The sequence below is a fragment of the Fusarium musae genome, chromosome 4 (assembly GCF_019915245.1).
Source record: "Fusarium musae strain F31 chromosome 4, whole genome shotgun sequence".
Lineage (NCBI taxonomy): Eukaryota > Fungi > Ascomycota > Sordariomycetes > Hypocreales > Nectriaceae > Fusarium > Fusarium musae.
Window position 1 is genome coordinate 1,309,547 of NC_058390.1, and position 19,909 is coordinate 1,329,455.

Sequence of the window (19,909 nt, forward strand, 5' to 3'; positions counted from 1 at the left end):
GAGCTGAGTGAAGAATGTAATGAGAATGATGATGAAATAGGATCTTTGTGTGCTCTTTATACACAACTTCTCCAGCATAACTGCATCCCATCTCAGCTCCGAACATACCCTTCCCCTGAAAACGCTTTTCACACCGATAAGAAGTCCCAACGGTTTTAATGAAAAGAACGCCTAGCATCACGAGGTTATCGCCGTCGTTCATTGAATTTCCACGTTTTTAACAACTAGCGCACCGTTGGCAGCTCCTAGTCAGATATCTTAAACGCCACAGACCCAACCGTCAAAGGGGCATGAGCTGTTAACAAGGCGATCTAGATCGCACTAATCAGAAGCTGAGATCTATTAAAGGCAAGGGCAAACGGTCTTTTCCAGTGTTTGTCGGGCCTCGTGATAGTTTCGGGAATACAAGTGGAAAATAAGGGGGAGACTATTTAAAGTCTTGGTCCACGAGTTCCGGACAGGCCTTAAAATACCTAGCCCATAGGTATCTATAGGTACCTATATAATATAAGTAAGTACCTATAGCTATTTAATTAAAATACTTACCTATTAATAAATACTTAATTAATATAATTATATAAAAATAGATACTTATAAGTAAGAATTAATTATAAATTAATACTTAAATAAAAATTAAGTATACTTAGGATATAAGTTAATAAAAGTTATTTATAATAATTAAATATAGTAATTACTTTAATTAATTAATAAATAGGTATTTTATAATCTTTAACTTTTAATATATTTATAAATAACTTAAAAAAAAACTTTAAAATAGTAATAGCTTAGTTATTACTATTATTATTATTTTTATTATTACTTTAATTTTAGCTTTAATTTTAGCTTTATTTTTAGCCTTAATTTTAGCCTTATTTTTAGCCTTTTTTTTAATTTTAATTTTTATTTTTATTATTACTTTAATTTTTATTTTTTTTTAATTTTTTTATTTTATTAAAAATATTAACTATCTTTAAAGCTTTTAATTTTTTTTATATAAAATCTTAATTAGGTTTTTTTTAAATAATAGTATAATCTTTTTAAGCCTTTTTAATTTTATAATCTTTAGTAGCTTATATTTATTTTAGTATATACTTTTATTTTTTAATTACTTTTTATATATAAGCTAATTTTTTATTAGCTTTTTTTTTTATTATAAAGTCTTTTTACTATTTTATAATATTAAATTAAGGAAATTTTTTAATAGTTAATTTATTAATTATACTTTAAAAAGACTTATTTATACTATTTACTATAATATATTAAATATAATAATATATAGTTATATCTTTTTAAAGAATAGTTTTATAGTTAGTATAAATATATATAAGATAAATACTTAAAATTAATTAATATAATTAATTATTATATTAAATTATTATAAATATTTTATTTTTAAAAACTTAATATATAAAAGCTTTAATTACTTATTTTAAAGCTTTAATATAATTAGCTATAACTTAAAAGGTAGGAAATCTTTTATTTTATAAGATTTCTTTAATAAAGTAAATAAAAGAAGTATATATAATAGTAAAGTTAATACTTTATATAATAGCTATTTTATATAAAGCTTTTTAATCTTTTATAATAATATTAATATATAAAAATTTAATATAAAAAAAATAGCTTATTATAACTAGCTTAAGCTATTTTTAATTTAGATTTTCTTTTTAATTATTAGGCTTTATATATAGTTATTTTTATAAAGCTTTTATTAGTAATAGATTTATAAAGATATTTACTAATAAAAAGATACTTTTTAATAGCTTTAATATTAAGATTTTTAATATAAGTTATTTTAAAGAATAAAAAAATTAAAAGTAATTATTTTAAAAGATTATTATAATAAAAAAAGCTAAAAAGGTAAAAGTAAGATAAATTTTAAAAGAAAGGTATAAAGCTAGAAAAGCTAAAGATCTTAAGTTAAGTAAGGTTAATTTTTAAGTAAATTTTTAGTAAAAGTAATTATTTTAATTAATTATTATAAGAGATTTATTTAAAAATATTAAAGATAAAAAGAAATACTTAAATCTATTAAGATTTAAAAAAACTTAAAATTTAAAGAAGTTAAGAGATTAAAATTAAGTTAGTATTAAGATTTAGTTTTTTAAATAATAAATCTTAATATAATAATTTATTATAAAAATTAAACTAATTATAAAATAGGATTTTATTAATTTATATTTAATTAGGATTAATACTTTAAATTTAAGACTTAATTTTTAATTTTAATTATAATATTAAAAATCTTAATCTTTTTTTAAATTTATTTTTATTAAACCTTTAATTTTTTAATTTCTATAATATATTTATCCTTTAGCTTTATATTATTAATTTTTATATTAAAGCTTTTATTTTTTATTTATTATAGTTTTAGTTATTTTTTCTTTACTATTATTTTTAGTAAATAAAATAATTAATAAAAGCTATAATAAGAAGCTTATTATATATATAGTAATTATTTAAGCTAATTTTACTAAAATACCTTTTTAATAAAATATTATATAAGTAAAAACTTAAAAAAGACTTATTAATAAATTCTTATATAAAGAAAGCTTAGGCTAAAATAGATTTACTTTTTAAAAAGTATTATAAATATAAAAATATAAAAAAGAATTTTAGTTAATAATAGAGTTATATTAAAATTAAATTTTATTAATATATAAATTATATTATTACTAATACTATAATTAAAAAGGTATTTAAAAAAGCTACTTTTAATAACTATAATATAAACTAGTAAGTATATTTTATTTTTTATTTATAAAAGCTAACTTTAAATAGTATTAAAAGGGGTAAATATTATAATCTTTTTAAAGATAAAGTATTTATAGTATTTACTATAAGGGTTAGTAAAATCCTTTAAGATAATAATAATTTTTAATAAAAAGATATTAAAGGTCTTATTAAAAAAAAGGATTTCTAAATTATAAATATTAATAAAAAGCTTAATTAAAATAAAAGTTAAGTTTTAATTATACTTAAAACTAATAAAAAGATTAAATAAAAAAAGATTATAGTAAGAAAATATTATTATTTTTAATTAATATAAGCTAATTAATTAAGCTAATTTTAAGATTTATATAATTTATATTAAAAAGCTAATAGTTATTATATTATACTTATTATAAGTTAAATATAATAAAATTATTAATTACTTTTAAAGTATTTAATATAAGCTTAATATTATTTAAGTTAAGTTTAAGGATATTAAGTAAGTATTTATAGTAATTTTTTATAGTAATTAGTTACTAATAATAAAATATAAAGAATTTATACTTAAGCTTTTTAGCTTAAATATTTTTACTTAACTTAAATTATATATTTAGTATATTATAAAGCTAAAGAAGCTTAAAGCTTTAAAGCCTTTTAATTTATTTTTTTAATTATTTTAAGATAATTAAGCTTTTATTTAAAAGCCTTTTAGTAAGCTTTAAGGTTTAAGTAAATATAAAAATATTTTTCTTTTTAGATTTTTTTTAATTAAAAAGTAATAGTAAAATAATATTATATTAAAATATTATAAATATATTAATTTAATATAATAACTTTAATAGATTTTAAGTCTTTTATTAGTAAGGCTAATAGGTATAATAAAGAGCTTATTAATATCTTTATTAAATAAGTAAGCTATTTATACTTAAAAAGATCTATTAAATCTATTATTAGTAAAGGTATATATTTATTATATAGGATTACTTCTTTAGGTTTCTTTCCTTTTAAGATAATATCTCCTTATAGTAAATTAGCTTAAAAGATAAAGTGCTTTAGTATTTTAAAAGTGTTAATTATTTTATATTTATTAAGGCTTAAATAAAATAGCCTATAAATTTACTATAAGTAGTAAGATATACTATAGTAACTAATAAGGTAAAAGAGGAGGAATTAGATAGATAAAAGGTTATAACTACTAAATAATAAGGCATAGGGTAAGATTTATAAGATAAAAGTAAGTCTATTAAATAAAGTGAATTTTTCTAAATTTAATAATATATATTATATAATAAAAAAGTTAATAAGTCTATAAAGAAAAAGGAGTTCTTAAAATAAGAAATCTAAAGTCTTATATAGACTTTATAAAAAAGCAGGTATTATAATTCTTAAAAAGAGGTAGCTTTAATAATAATAAAAAGACTATTATAAAAACTGCTAAAATTTAAAGAAAAATATAATATACTTTTTACTTAATTTAGAAAGTGCTAAGCTTAGATAGCTTTATAAAGCTAAAATAAGAAAGTAAGGTTTCTTATAGTATATTATAAATTATTTAACTAAAAGGTAAAAATCTAATATATATAATCTTTATTATATAATTATTATATAACTTAAGTTATATAACTTTCTAACTTATATTTTTTTAATAAGAAATATTTAAAGTTTATAGAAAACTTTAATATATAAAACTTACTTAATTTTTTATATTTTACTTAAGTAAGTATACTAATTAAAAGCCCTGAATTTTTTTATTATTTTAGTATATAATATACTTTAATTAATTATCTAGATTATAATATATTCCTTAGTTATATAATAAGACCTTTATATAAAGTTAGGTCTTAATAGCCTCTTTTAAAGAGATAACTTTAGTTATTTCTTTAAGTTATAATAAGGGATATAGTTATATCTTTATTTAAAAGAAAAATAACTTTTATTATTTTTATTATAATTTATTTTTATTTAAAGAATTTTAATTCTTTTTATATTAAAAGAAAAAATAACTCTTTTTTATATATATATATAAGAGAAAATATATTATAATTTTAAAAACTTTTATTATTATAAATATAAAAACTTCTTAAAGAGATAGTATTTATAATAAAAAAAAAATATCTTTTATATAAAAAGAAAAGCTTAATATTTATTAAATTAAAAAACTCTTTTATATAGGATTTTAAGTTAAAAATAGCTAGTTTTTAATTTTATTAAATTTTATATTATTTAGGCTTTTAGTAAAAAAGTCTACTATATTATCTTCCCTTTTTATAAAAAATATTTTAATATTTTCTTTTTTAACTTTATTTCTAGTAAAATAATAAGCTATATTTATATACTTAGATCTCTTATAATTACTAGAATTTTTAGTTAACTATTTAGTAGCTAAGTTATCTATTAAAATAAAAAGTATAGACTTATTATAAGCTATAGATAAATTATTTAATAAATATTTATATAAATAATTTAAAGATTTAGTTTCTTTAGTAGCCTCCTTTAAGGCTATATACTCTACTTTATAAGTACTAACTGCTATATAAGTTTATTTATTAGTTTTCTAACTAATTAAATTATTATATAAATAAAAGTAAAATCTATTATTAGATTTTCTATCTCTTATATTACTAGCCTAATTAGTATTAGTATAGCCTTTAATAACTAAATTTAAACTATTAAAGTCTATATTATAGTTATATTTTATTCCTAAATTAAGATATTTATTTAAATATTTTTAAATATTATTTAAAGTATTAAAATAGCTTTTATTAGGCTTATTAGTAAATCTAGAGCTAATATTAACTGTAAAAGCTATATTAAGCCTAGTTTTTATAGCTAGATATAATAAGGAGCCTATTTCTTTTTAAAATTATAATATATTTTCTTTTAATATAAGTTTAGTAAATTTTACTAATTTTTTTATATTTTTTATAGGTATTTTAGAAAATCTTATATTATCTTTATTATATTCTTTTATTTTATTATAAATATATTTAGTCTAGGATAAATATATTTCTTTATTCTCTCTATTTATAGTTATATATATACTTAAAAAGTCTTTAACCTCTCTTAAAGCCTAGATAGCTATATCTTTAGAGAGTTTTTTAGCTATATTATTTATATCTTCTATATTTAGGCCTATAAAAATTAGGTTATCTATATAGTATAAAATAGCTATTTTAGCTAATTTATTTATAAATACTTTACTATTAAAAGGTAATACTTTAAAACCTAAATTTTTAAATAATTTAGAAAGTAATAAATACTAAAATCTAGGACTTTATTTTAGACTATATAAAGTTTTATTTAATTTTAAAGCTATTTTATTTAAATCTAGCTTTTTATTAAAATATAATTTCTTATAATTCTTTATAAAATCTTTAAGAATATAATCTTTAAAGCCTATAGGAATAGTTATATATATTTCTTTATTTATATTAGTATTAGTAAAAGCATTTTTTATATTATATTACTATAAAAAATAGTTATTAGCTATAGCTATTATAAATAAAATTCTTATAGTTTTAGGTCTAGCTATTATAATATAGGTTTTAGTATAATTTAATAAATATATCTAATTAAATCCTTAAACTATATATCTAGATTTATATTTAATAATATTATTATTATTATCTATTTTTATTTTATATACCTAGTGGCCTTTTATAGGTATTTTTCTTTCTAAAAGAAATACTATATTTTAGGTTTTTTATTTAATTAATTCTAATATTTCTATTTTTATAGATTTAACTTATTTATTAGCTAAAGTATAGCTTATAGCTTCTTTATAATTATTAAGTTCTATTATATTATTATTTTCTATTATATTTAATATAATAAGGAATTCTATATAATCTTTATAAAAATTAGTAGGCTTTTTAGGTATTTCTACTGTTATTTTAGGCTTATTTTTATATATTATATTAAGTTAAATTTCCTTATTTATAAGTTTATTAATCTAAGGTAGATTATTAAAAGTTATTTTATTATTAATATTTTTTTTTAGAAAACTATTTTTTATAATAGTTATATCCTTAGATATAATAACCTTCTTTTTATTAAAATCCTAAATTTTATAACTATTAAGTAAATAACTTATAATAACTCCTTTATAAGCTTTAGTATTTAATTTAGATATAAGGCTATTATTTTTATAATATACTATAGAGCTAAAGGTCTTAATATTATATAAATCTTTTAAATTTAATATAATATTATCCTTAGCTTTTAAGGGACTTAAATTATTTTTTAAAGCAGAATATAAGCTTCTATTATATATATATATAATAGCTTTTAAAGCTTCTCCCTATAGATAAGTAAGTAAATTAGCTATAAATAATAAAGCCCTAATTATAGCTAATATAATCCTATTTATCCTTTTTATAATACTATTAGGTTCTTTAGTATAAAGAGGACTTATATTATAAATAATTCCTTTATAAATATAATAAGGCTTTATTTTATATATATATTCTTTAGTATTATTAGAGAAAAATTCCTTTATAGTTATATTATAAGGATTATTTTCTATTTTTACTTTAAAAATCTTAAATTTATCTAAAATCTTAGATTTATTTTTTATTAAATAAACTTCTAAATATTTAGTTACCTTATCTATAAAAGTAATAAAATAAGTATAATTATTATAAGTAAGTACCTTAAAAGGTCCCTATATATTACTAACTATTTTATTTAAATATTTATATTTAGTCTTATTAAATAGTTTATTTATTTTATTAATAGCTTTAGCTTTAAAGTATATTTTATATTTTTCTATTTTCTTTATATCTTTAGTTTTATAATAATATTTATAATTATTATTATTATTATTATTATTTTTATAAATAATCTTTTTTAAAGTCTTAAAATAAAGATACTTTAGTTTTAAGTGTAATTTATATATATTTATATAAATATTACTTTTATTTATTAATAAAGTAATAGGTATTTTATTATTATTATATTTATTATTATATATTTTTAAAGGTATATTATATAGTTTATCCTTTAAATATCCTATAGCTAGAAGATTATTATTTTTAAAAAGATATAAATTATTATCTTTAATAATAGAAGTTATTTTAAGTAAAGAAAAGTAACTTATAATATTTACTTCTATTTTAGGTATATAATAGCAGTTTTATAAAATAAATTTATTATTATTATTATTAAAATTTACTAATAAATCTCCTTTTCCTTTAATTATTATAGAAATAGCTTTTCCCTAGTTAACCCTAGTATTTATATTTTTATAGTTTATAAGGAGATTTTTATTAAATATAATATACTTAGAAGTACTTATATTTTAAATAAAATTAGTAATATTTTTATTATAATTATAAATAGGACTTTTTATTTTATATTTTAATAGATTTTCTTTTAAATCTTTAGATAAAGAATTTATTAAAGTTCCTATTTTATTATTATTAGTATTTTACTTTTTTATATATAATATAGGGTTATATACCTTTAAAGGGCTATTTTTAAAAGGATATTTAATATCTAAGTCTATATTAAATAAAGATAAATTTTCTTTAATATCTTTCTCTTTTTTTTCTTTTTTTTCTTTAGCTATTTTAGCTATTAAAAGTTTTTTTATTTTTTCCTTTTTTATTTTCCTTTTAAGCTTAAAATTATTATTATTTTTAGAATTCTTATAGGTTTTTATAACCTTATTAAAATCTTTAATTTTAAAATTCTTAAGAGCCTTATTAGAATATAAAAAATAGCAGTCTTTATTTAAATATCTTATAATTTTATAATAGGAGTATTTATTAGTTATTTTCTTCTTTTTCTAAGGTTTTTTACCCTTATAAGTATTTTTATTAAATAAATATACTTTAGAATCTTTACTATATAGCCTTTTAGACTTATTTATAAGGCTAGAAAAAAGATTTTCTATAGTATAAAAATTAAAGTTTTTTCTTAAAGCTTAAGAGATATTAGTTATATAAAAAAAGTAATTATTATTTAGATTATTTAAAATCTAAGTTATAATTACTTTTTTAAATATAATAATATCTCTAGATTTTAATTTATTTATTACTTCTTTTATTTTATTTAAATATTCTTTTATAGAGGTAAAATTATTTAAATTAAAGTTAAAAAATTCTTTTATAATTAAGAATTTAAAAGTAAATCTAGAAGAATTATATAGATTTTTTAAAGAATCTTAAGCTTCTTTAGTAATAATATAGTATTTTATTTATAATAAAAGGCTATCTTTTAAATATAATCTTATATTAGCTAAAGCTTCTTTACTTTTATTAGCAGGAATATTATTTAATAAAATAGTATTAAATAGTTTTTCCTTAGCTAAAAAGGCTTAAAGTCTTAAAGCCTAGGTTATATAATTTTTACTCCTTTTTAAAGGAGATATATTATATTTAGTTATTTTTCTAAATATATATTAGCTTTTAAGAAATATTAAATATATAAGGAAAGAGAAAATATAATACTTTAAGATTTAACTTATATATTTCTTTCTTTTCTTTTTAAACTTAAACTCTTTTACTTTTTAAAGTATTAGTTATAGTTTTATAAAAAGGGGTTTATATAAAATACCTTTTAAAGTATATATAAATATATAATATTTTAAAGTAATTCTAGATTTTAATCTAGAATATTATTAGTTATAAGTTATAAATAAAAATATTTTTAAATACCTTTAAAAAAAGAAAACTTTTTAATTTTAATAAAGGATTTTTTAAACTATTTAGCTTTATAATATATATTCTAGATAGTAAAAAAACTTATAAAAATAGGTTTTTTTATATCTAGATTTAAAAAAAGTAGCTTATTCTTTAAATAATAGTTATAAAGAATTATAGCTATATTTTCTTTTTTTTTTAAAATAGGAGTAACTTTAATAAGTATAGTAATAAAAGAATAAGATTTTATAAAAATATATAAGAAAATAAAAGAAAATTCTTTATTTTCTATTTTTTCCTTTATAATAGCAAGAATACTACTAGGCTTATAACCTATTAAGGCTTAAATAAAATAGCTTATAAATTTACTATAAGTAGTAAGATATACTATAATAATTAATAAAGTAAAAGAAAAGGAATTAAGTAAATAAAAGGTTATAACTACTAAATAATAAGGTATAGGGTAGGATTTATAAGATAAAAGTAGGTCTATTAAATAGAGTGAATTTTTCTAAATTTAATAATATATATTATATAATAGAAAAGTTAATAGGTCTATAAAAAAGAAAGAGTTTCTAAAGTAAGAAATCTAAAGTCTTATATAGACTTTATAAAAAAGCAGGTATTATAATTCCTAAAAAGAGATAGCCTTAATAATAATAAAAAGACTATTATAAAAACTACTAAAATTTAAAGAAAAATATAATATACTTTTTACTTAATTTAAAAAGTACTAGGCTTAAATAGCTTTATAAAGTTAAAATAAAAAAGTAAGGTTTTTTATAATATATTATAAATTATTTAATTAAAAGGTAAAAATTTAATATATATAATCTTTATTATATAATTATTATATAACTTAAGTTATATAACTTTCTAACTTATATTTCTTTAATAAGAAATATTTAAAGTTTATAAAAAACTTTAATATATAGAACTTGCTTAATTCTTTATATTTTACTTAAGTAAGTATATTAATTAAAAGCCCTGAATTTTCTTATTATTTTAGTATATAATATACTTTAATTAGTTATCTAGATTATAATATATTCCTTAATTATATAATAAGACCTTTATATAAAGTCAGGTCTTAATAATATTCTAGCTCTTTATTAAAGCTAGTAAACTATTAAAGCTTATTAATACTAAACTTTAGATTGCCCTTATACCTTTATAACTTTTTAAGTAAAAAGATTAAAAGAGAAATATATAACTAAGATTAATATAAAGAACTAGTAATTAGGGATTATTATTTATTTTTTAATAAAAGTATAATTAAGAGTTAATTAAGTTAATTATTTATAGTAATTAAATAATATACTAGTAACTTATTACTTTATAAATCTATTTTAAGATCTTATATTTTTATAAATTATTTTTATTAATCTTATATTAATATAATATAAGGTAATATACTTTATATAAATTATATATAGATTTAAGCTTAATAGTTATTAATAAAAGGTTTAAGAAATATTAATAATTTACTTACTTTTAAATAATATAATAATAAAGCTTTTACTTATTTTTTAAAGTACTTTAATTATTATTAATTAAAACTAAAAATTAGATTTTATATTTAATTTAATTTTTTAAATAATTTACTAAAATAGTAATTATAATATAAGAAGCTATATTAAATATTAAAGTTAATAGATATTATAAAGAATTTTTACTTTTTATATTAGTATTATAAATAGAAAATAATTAATATTTTATATATTATTATATTTTAATTATTATTATATATAACCTTAAGGCTTTTATTTCTTTTAAATAATATATTTTTTTTTTAACCTTTTTTATTATTTTTTAATTTTACTTAATAGCTTTATATTAAATTATTATAATTCTTTACTAGAATATAAAGTAGATCTTAAAGTATAAGAGCTTAATTATATAATTAATTAAGATTATAATATTTATAAATTAGTTAATAAATAAATATAATTATTAAAATATTAATAAAATATATACTTTAGGATTTATTTAAGGTTAAGTATTATTAAATAATATTTTTAAAAGTATTATATTTATAATAATATTAATTTAAATAAAAATAAAAAAAATAAAAAAAGAATTAAAATAAAAATAGTTTAAAAATATTAAGTTATATTTTTATAAATTTAATATAAGTTACTTATAATAGCTAACTATATATAGCCTAGCTTTAAAGTAATAAAATATATTAAAATACTTAATATATTATTAAACTATTTAGTATATTACTAAAGTTTATTTTTAACTTAATATAGACTTAATATATTATAATTAATATTAATTTAATATAATTATAAATCTTAGTAATTTAAATTTTTAAAAAAAGTATTAATTTTTTAAAGTAATCCTTTTTTTAATTTTTTTTTTATTTTTTACTTTTTTTAAAATTATTTTTATTTTTTAAAATATTTTTATAAGACTTACCTAGCTTTAAGCTAACTATTAATTATAAACCTCTTTTTATTATTTTTAATTTTTTTACTATTAATACTTTTATTTTATAATAGAAATTAATAAAATAGTAAAAACTATATATTAATATTAATCCTAATACTTTTTATTTACTTTAATTATTAAAGTTAAAGGCTTTAAAAATCTTCTAAAAGAAAAAAGACTTTTCTAGTTAATTTTAATTTAATTAAAGTCTATAAGAAAATAATAAAAAACTTAAAATAATATATTACTTTTATTATATTATATTAATATATTTTAATATAATTAAAGTTAATATATTAAGTATATATAAGTACTTTAACTTTACTATTTATAAAAAAAGAGTATTTAAAGTAAAGTCTTTTAATAGAAATAATATAATATATTTTAACTTTATTATAAGTATATTTATAGTAATTTATTATAATAATTAAAATTAATAATCTATAGATTAGTATAGCTAAATAGTAAATTAAATTTATTTACTAACTTATAAAGTTTATTATTAGTAACTATTTATTAGCTAATATTATTATAAACCTAGCATTTTAGTAATTTATAGCTTTTATTTTACTATATTTTTAATTACTTATTAGCTTAATTTTTATTAAGTAAATTTAAAAGGAGTTTTTATTTTTATAAAAGATAGTTCTTTAAGCTCTTTTTTTTAAAACTAAAGTCTCTTTTATATTAAATATATAGTTAATACCTTATAATAAGTTTATTATATTTAGTATTTTTACTTATTTTTTTAATACTTAATAATAATTTAAAAAGGTAATACTTAGATTTATTAATATATTTAAAAACTAAAGTTAGGCTATATTTAATTTTTATATAATATATAGCTTTTATAATTATTACTTTTTAAATTACTTTTAAGTAATTATAGTAAATAATAGTATATATCTTAATATTAAGGAGCTAAATATAAAAATTAAAGTTAAATTATAGCTTATATTTTTACTTTATTTTTATTTTATATAATATATAATATATATTTTAAACTTTATTATATAAAAAATTATAAATTATATTAAAATTAAGTTTTAAAAAAAGGATATTAAAAATAATAATAAAAAGGATATTTTTTCTATTAATAAAAGCCTTAAAAATAAGGATTTTATAGATAATTAATTTAATACTTTAAAATAATAAATTATAAAGTAATTATTTAATATTATTAGTATTAATTATTTATTTTTAGTTATTTTTTAAATATATATATTTTATTTTATTATATTTTTTTTATAATAATTACTTATAGTAATTACTTATAGTAATTATTTTTAAGTTTATTTTTATTAATATTTTTTTTAAGTATATTACTTTACTATTAAGTTTACTTAAAGTCTTAAACTTATATAAAAATTTAAAGATATTTAAGTTTATTAAATATAAAATAAGATAATTTTATAACTTTTAAAATTAATATATAATATTTTAATTTAATAAAACTTAATAATTTTAATACTTATAAAAGCTAAAATATTAAAATTATTAATTTAAAAATAGTTTAAAGATTACTTTAATAAAAATTATAAAATTATAATTAAAAATTAAAAATAAATTAATTACTTTATTAATTATACTTATATCTTTATTTATCTTTTTAATTTTATTAATTACTTTACTATTAATAACTTATTAACTATATAAATTTAGCTTAAGATCATTAATTACTATTTTAATATTTATTAAAATAAGCTTTTTTAATTTAAAAGTAACTTATATTATTAACTTTAAGTTAAGGTTTTTTTTTATAATATTTATTAAATTATATTAAAGCTATATAAGTATATAAATTTATTTATAATTAAAACTTTTTATTTTATTATATTTTTTTTTTACTTTTATTTAAATTTAATTAAAATATTTAATAAAATAGTATTTAATTTATTTTTCTTTTTTTAAGTATTAGTAATATTAAAAAATAAGCTAAAATTAACTTTATTTAACTTTATACCTTTTACTATATATTTAGGATTATTAATCTAGTTATTTCTTTATTTATAAAAAAATAAATTCTTTTTTTTAGTTTTTTTAATTTTAAAAAGGTATTTATAATAATTAAATATAGTAATTATATACTAATTATAATTTATAAACTAGTTATTTTTAAGCTTTTATATTAATAATATATAAATTATTTTTTAAAGAAAGTATATTAAATATAATATTATTATATATATTTAATTAATATAAAAATAAAAAAAATAATTAAAAAAAAATCTTTTATAATTCTAAGCTTATATTTCTTATAATTTTAATTATTTTATATTAAGCTTTATAGCTAAAGATTTTCTTATAATATAATTAAATACTATTATAATTAAAAAAACTTAAAGTATTTATTACTTTATATATTAATATAAATAATATATTTTAAAAGTTTTTTTAATTAAAGAAAGGTTTTTTTTATATTTTTATTTTATAATTACTTTAGATCTATTTTAAAAGTCTTTTAACTTAGATTTATTTAAGCCTTTTTTTTTTATAAAAGAGTTTTTAAAGTAGCTTAAAGAGCTATAAAAGGCCTTTATATATTTAATTTTATTTAAAAAAGTGCTTTTATATTTAAACTTTCTTTATTTTTTAATAATATATAAAGAAAAAGTTATTTATATAAATATTTTATTAATTATATATTAGCTTCTATTTTCTAATATTCTTTAATTATAATTATTTTCTTTTAATTCTTAAAATCTATAATTATTATAATTATTTACTTATAAATTACTATTACTTATTTCTTTAAATCTATTTTAATTTTTTTATAATTTTAATTTTATTAACTTTTCTTTTTATATATTTTTAAAAAGACTTAAGTAAAATAAAATTTAATATAATAACTTATAATAATAATTATAAATTAAAAGCTAATTTAATAAAATAGATTTTTAAATTATTAATATAAAGTAATTAGTTAAAAACTAATATAATATTTCTTATAAATAATATATATTTATATAATTATATTTTTTTTTAATTTTTAAAGCTTTTTTTATATATAAATTACTATAAATAATTACTATAAATATATTTTTATATTAATTTTATTATTTATAAAAATATAATTTTATTTATAAGTACTTATAGATACCTTTTTATATTTATATATATTATAAGTATTTATTAAATTTTAAAAAGTACTTATAAATACCTATAAGTAAGATTATTTACTTAATTAAATATCTAGGTAACTAGGTATTAAACCTTTAATAAATACCTATAGGAATTTTAAAGCCTGGTTCTAGATTAAGAATTTAGCTGGATTAAGGGTCTTATTAGAGGAGCTGATATACTGAAAGGGTAAGACTTCTGGACGATAGGAACAATAGGATCAGGCCGACTCAGTGCCAGGGGGTGCTTGACGAAATATTACTTTTACGGCGGGGATTGACAAACAATGGTTAGCATGGAGCCTGCGACCAACAGGCAGATTGGTATCGCAGAGTTGTTGGGCAACGGGACACCGATGTATAGACCAAAGAATCCATTAACCGGGTTCAGAACTTATTAAGCATATATAAAACAATATCTGGAGAACATAAATAAGATGCTTCACTCCAGCGAAGTACCCGAGACTCAAATCTGTTACAGCCAGAGTAAGCTTGAACTAAGCAAGCCTTGAGTCTGACAATAGATACAATCTGTCGATTCAGACCATTCGGTCTGCCCAAGGAAAAGGAATGATACCTATCTTCCTTTCACCCGTCCATACCATCGCGAATGCGCAAGAAGTTGGCATACCGCTCCAAAGTCCAGCGACGCGAGGCCTTGCCCCAGATAGCCATGGGCAGCGACGACATGATAATGACGAAGCTAAGAATACCAAGCTCGATGAAGGTATTCTGTAGACCGGTGTCAATCCAGTAGCTGCACACGAATGTGAAGATGGTGGCGAGGGTGTTGTTGATGACGGCGACACCAACCATGCCCTCGAGAACCATGTCGGGATAGCTGTCGGCTAGGTACGTGATGCTCAGATCACCAGCGCAACCATAGCCGAAGCCGATAAAGCCCAGCGCGACGTAGGGAACAGGCCAGTCCCAACCATGTGCTGAGCCGATACCGAATAGCCACATGCCCAATGGGAAGATGATAACGCAGAGGGCCATGAGGTAGAGACGGAACTCGGCCTCCATAATGCCGTTGTTGCGCTTAGCCTTCCAGAGGATGAACTTGTCGCTGCAGTATCCGCCGTAGAAACAGCCAATGACACTTCCAATCAGACACGGAATGTTCATGTTGGCGACAGCAGAGTCGCTGTAGTTGTACGGTTCGTTCACCCAGTAATCCTCCTCGACGGTGAGGTAGAAGGACAGTGCGATGTTCTGCATTCCCCACTGAAGACCAGCGAACCAAACTGCGGGAAAGGAAAAGATGCGCATCGTGTGCCACAGGCGGTGGACATACTGTGTCAATCCCAAACCGCGCAAATTGGACGCTGGAGTGATCAGCGCGATGCGCTGCCAGTAAGACTTCTTGCGCGCGAATGAGGCCTCGAGTCTATTGCGCTCGGTCTCCTCTCGCCGCACTGCAGATGCAGTCTGAGAGATCGCAGCTTCTTCGTCAATTGGAGGCGATAGGTTCTTCTCCTCGGCATCCTTGGTGACGACATGGTCACCAGTAGCCGCGGGAATACCCTCAACATTGCCGCGGCTGGCGTCGCGCTCCTCAGTCTGGTGGAGATTGAGGTAGCGATTGCGCTCAAAGGCCGTCTCCTCAAGACCAAAGTAAAAGAGGACGAGGGTGAAGCCAGAGGCAATTGCGCCCATGTGGCCAATCCAACGCCACCCGACTTTCTCTGCCAGATGGCCTCCGATCAAAGGACCGACATAGGTTCCAACCGTAGTGGCAAGGGTATACATACCCAGCGAAGTACCATTCTGGTGCTCGAACCAAATGTCCAGCAGAGACAACTGAACAACGGCCTCAGCGACAGACTCCGAAGCCCCGACAAAGAGCTGGGACCAAATCGTGTCGCCGGTGGTCTTCAAATGGCCGAACCAAATGTTGCCAATAAGACCCCATACCGTCCCTACCAAGTATAGAATTCGTCGTCCGTAAAGATGCGTCGCAGGCGAGCTGAGAAGCGTCCAGTATCCGATCGCGACAAAGAGCACACCAGCGCCCGTATTGAAAACATCGTAACTAATCCCATATTGTTCATTGACACCTGTGCTCGCAGCACCTGCGACATTGGAGGTGGCGGCGGTCAAAGCGACAATGTAGCACACGAGAAACGAATGCCAGGTCTTGCGCGCAAGACTCCAGTTCAATGGATCATTGGGAGACTTTGTCGGAGGGGGAACGAGGATGACATCGCCGTGCTTTTCGATACTGGCATCGCCGGAAGCGACGCTGGCGTGCTCGTCGGTGAAGAGACGTCGTGTGCCCGGAAGGACTTCATCGAGATCGCGAGCAGACGGAACGGCCATCCGCGTCGATTTGCAGTGGTACTTGGTAGTGGGGTCTTGTTAAGTCGTCTTGGGGCGAACGGCTCCTCGGAGCCGCATTCACACGCGTTAAGGGGGATAGGTATGGGTAAGCAGGATATCGATCGAGAGTCAGCAAGACATTGTCTGTATGCGATAGTGATTTCCTAGCAGGTCAGAAACAGAGTAGCGATCGCACAGAGAATGGGAGGGGAGGAAATTTTTTATATTATGCCCAAGGATCCATATCTTTCGGAGCAGTCCCCCACTAGAAGGTTCATTCCCATGTCGGGCCGCAATGGGGAGACCGGAGCGATTCCACAAAGGGCAGTGCGTCTGACAATTTGTGGTACGTTTGGCTGGGTAGAATTGAAAAGGTTTTAGCTGTTGATGTCATGGTGTGGAAGACGGCACACCACTTCCGCGATGGAGAGATAAGGTCGCGTGCGGGTTTTGCGCTGGTATTGGACGGATGATCCTTGGGGTAAGTAGCCGTCCCTCGGGGGGCAAGAAAACAGCGAACCTTGATATGGGGTACCAAAATAAACTCATCAAAAGTTGCCCTAAGCTTATACTATATTACCTAAGTCTTTTTGTCACTTAGGATCGAGGTTTTGTGTTTTATTTCCTCCCCTAGCCGTCTTTTCGTCAACGGTCTTCCCCGATGAGGTTCGGCGATCATTGTCAGTTTGAAGAGTAGTATTCTGAGTATAGGCGAAGCGATGCGACGCACGCGATAATACTTTCAGATTCATTGAAGCTGACGTTAGTGTACCTGTCTGTTCGCGAAAAATGTCCACTCCAGCAGCCAGTGACAAATGGGTTAAGTTGACTGATTAGTCACCTGCCGACTTCCGTCCAAAGGTACGGAGTACTGTACCGCGCTCAACGGTCACGATCAAATGGGAGTTACCATTAGGTCAACTCCATTGGACCTTGGCTTGGACGTATCAAAGTCACCAGCTCGGCTCGTTGTCGCGATCGTGATGCAACCACATGCTTCCCCTTTTCTCGGGCATGGAAGAAAAAAAGCGCATGGCCCATGCCTTCTAGAAGGCAGGTCAAGGGCAAGGATTACTGAAGCCTAACAGCTCACCAAGTCAGCAGCATGATTCAAGGTTTCTGTCAAAATTTTCATTCATGAAACGAATTACGTGGCGGAAAAGTCATGTCAAGCATTTCTACATCGCTCTCATAGATAGTTGCTATACATCATTGCTGTGGTATCAAAAATGTCCTGTTTTCCCATGATCCCATCTCAGCGCCAGCCCTAAACCATCAAAAAGTCCACGTTCAAATCCTTGAGTTTCTGCAACCAATTCATGCATCCATCATCGCCATTCTCATGCTTCCACAAAATTTGCAACGTATCAATCGCAGAGTATAGAAATCCCCATGGGTTGATTTGCGCTACCGCCTTCAATCGATCCATAACCCACGCCCGGCTCTCCGGAGTCGTCGCCGTTGTTCCATAAATAAAGGTGGGCCAGCCCGTGGCTTTGAAGTTTGGGTCTTCGTCAGGCTGTGGTAGGAGCGTCTCGTAAAGATCCTGGATGAGTGTTTTGGGAACTTGGTCTGGCATCCTGGCCCGTAGTGCGGGAGCTGCCTGGATGATGTAGAGACATGTTGCCAATCTGTGCGCGGAGCCAGTTCGGGCACTGCTCCAAAGGGCGGTTTTGCTGGCATCTGGCATTCTGTCCTTTGCCCATTTGAGGACATCGAGACGTTGTACCCGGTCTAGTAGGTTGGTGAATTCGATAAGCGCTTCATTGCTGGAGACGTTGCCTTGAGCTTCGGCATGTAAAAGTTGTGCTGTCTCGCGGAGGATGTCGAGAACTTCAGGGGGGCAGCAGAAGAAAGAGTTGTTGGTTCGCGACAATGTTTCTTTGACTTGATTTGGTGCAAATGATGCTGCCTGGGTGCCTGGTTGTGATGGGTTGAAAGACAAGCTCAATGTGCAATAGCTACGTGAGTCAGTTAGCATCGAGCCAGTCAGTCGGGAATTAATGTATCTCCACTTACACATAACAGTCCGCAACAATATAGTCTCTCAGAGTGGTGTCAGAGCCAGTATATGGTTCTATCATATTCAAAAGCTTCTTCGCACCCTCGAGATGAGGCCTCCAACTTTGCCACCCAGACTCAATGAGCTCTGAGTTGATGAGAAACAAAACAGTAGCAAGAATCACATCGGCTCCAATGGTGTCAATATTCCGTAAGGCATCGGGCATCATTTGCAGTCCTTTTTGTTTGGCAACGAGAGCATCCATAAGCAATTTCTTTGGTGCCTCTTCTCTTTCATATGAGTTGGGGCCTAACCATGATCTTGATAAATTGCACATATGAGATGCAGATACGGCAATGATAATTTGTTGCAAGAATGAATGCTCATTTGTGAGCTGCAAAAGATTTAGATATGGATTTCTGTTACCGTTGGTTTGGTCATCACCAACGAGATCCAGGCTAACTCGAGTTGAATCTGAGTTGAGGGTTAGCATCAGCATCATGAAAGACCAAGGTCTTGAGAAGTCATACAATAATTCAAGTACCATCTCTGGGAATGCGTCATATCCTGAAATAACGGATCGACCAATGTCCACGGAGAGTTTGACGATGTTGGTGAAGGGGGCGAAGGAGGGGACCATGGCTTAGTTTTGTTCGGAACAAATAGTTGATTTT

At 22.7% G+C, this 19,909-nt stretch overlaps 2 protein-coding genes across 2 annotated transcripts; both read right to left on the bottom strand.

Annotated features, from left to right (window-relative positions):
- Positions 1–15,499: 15,499 nt before the first annotated feature.
- On the bottom strand, positions 15,500–17,233 carry J7337_005360 (uncharacterized protein; the record flags this gene model as incomplete). The annotated part of the gene is made up of 1 exon (XM_044823040.1): positions 15,500–17,233. One exon carries the CDS (start codon positions 17,231–17,233, stop codon positions 15,500–15,502), a length of 1,734 nt encoding a protein of 577 aa, XP_044681531.1.
- Positions 17,234–18,500: 1,267 nt separating this feature from the next.
- On the bottom strand, positions 18,501–19,464 carry J7337_005361 (uncharacterized protein; the record flags this gene model as incomplete). The annotated part of the gene is made up of 2 exons (XM_044823041.1): positions 18,501–19,194; positions 19,253–19,464. 2 exons carry the CDS (start codon positions 19,462–19,464, stop codon positions 18,501–18,503), a joined length of 906 nt encoding a protein of 301 aa, XP_044681532.1.
- Positions 19,465–19,909: the final 445 nt, after the last annotated feature.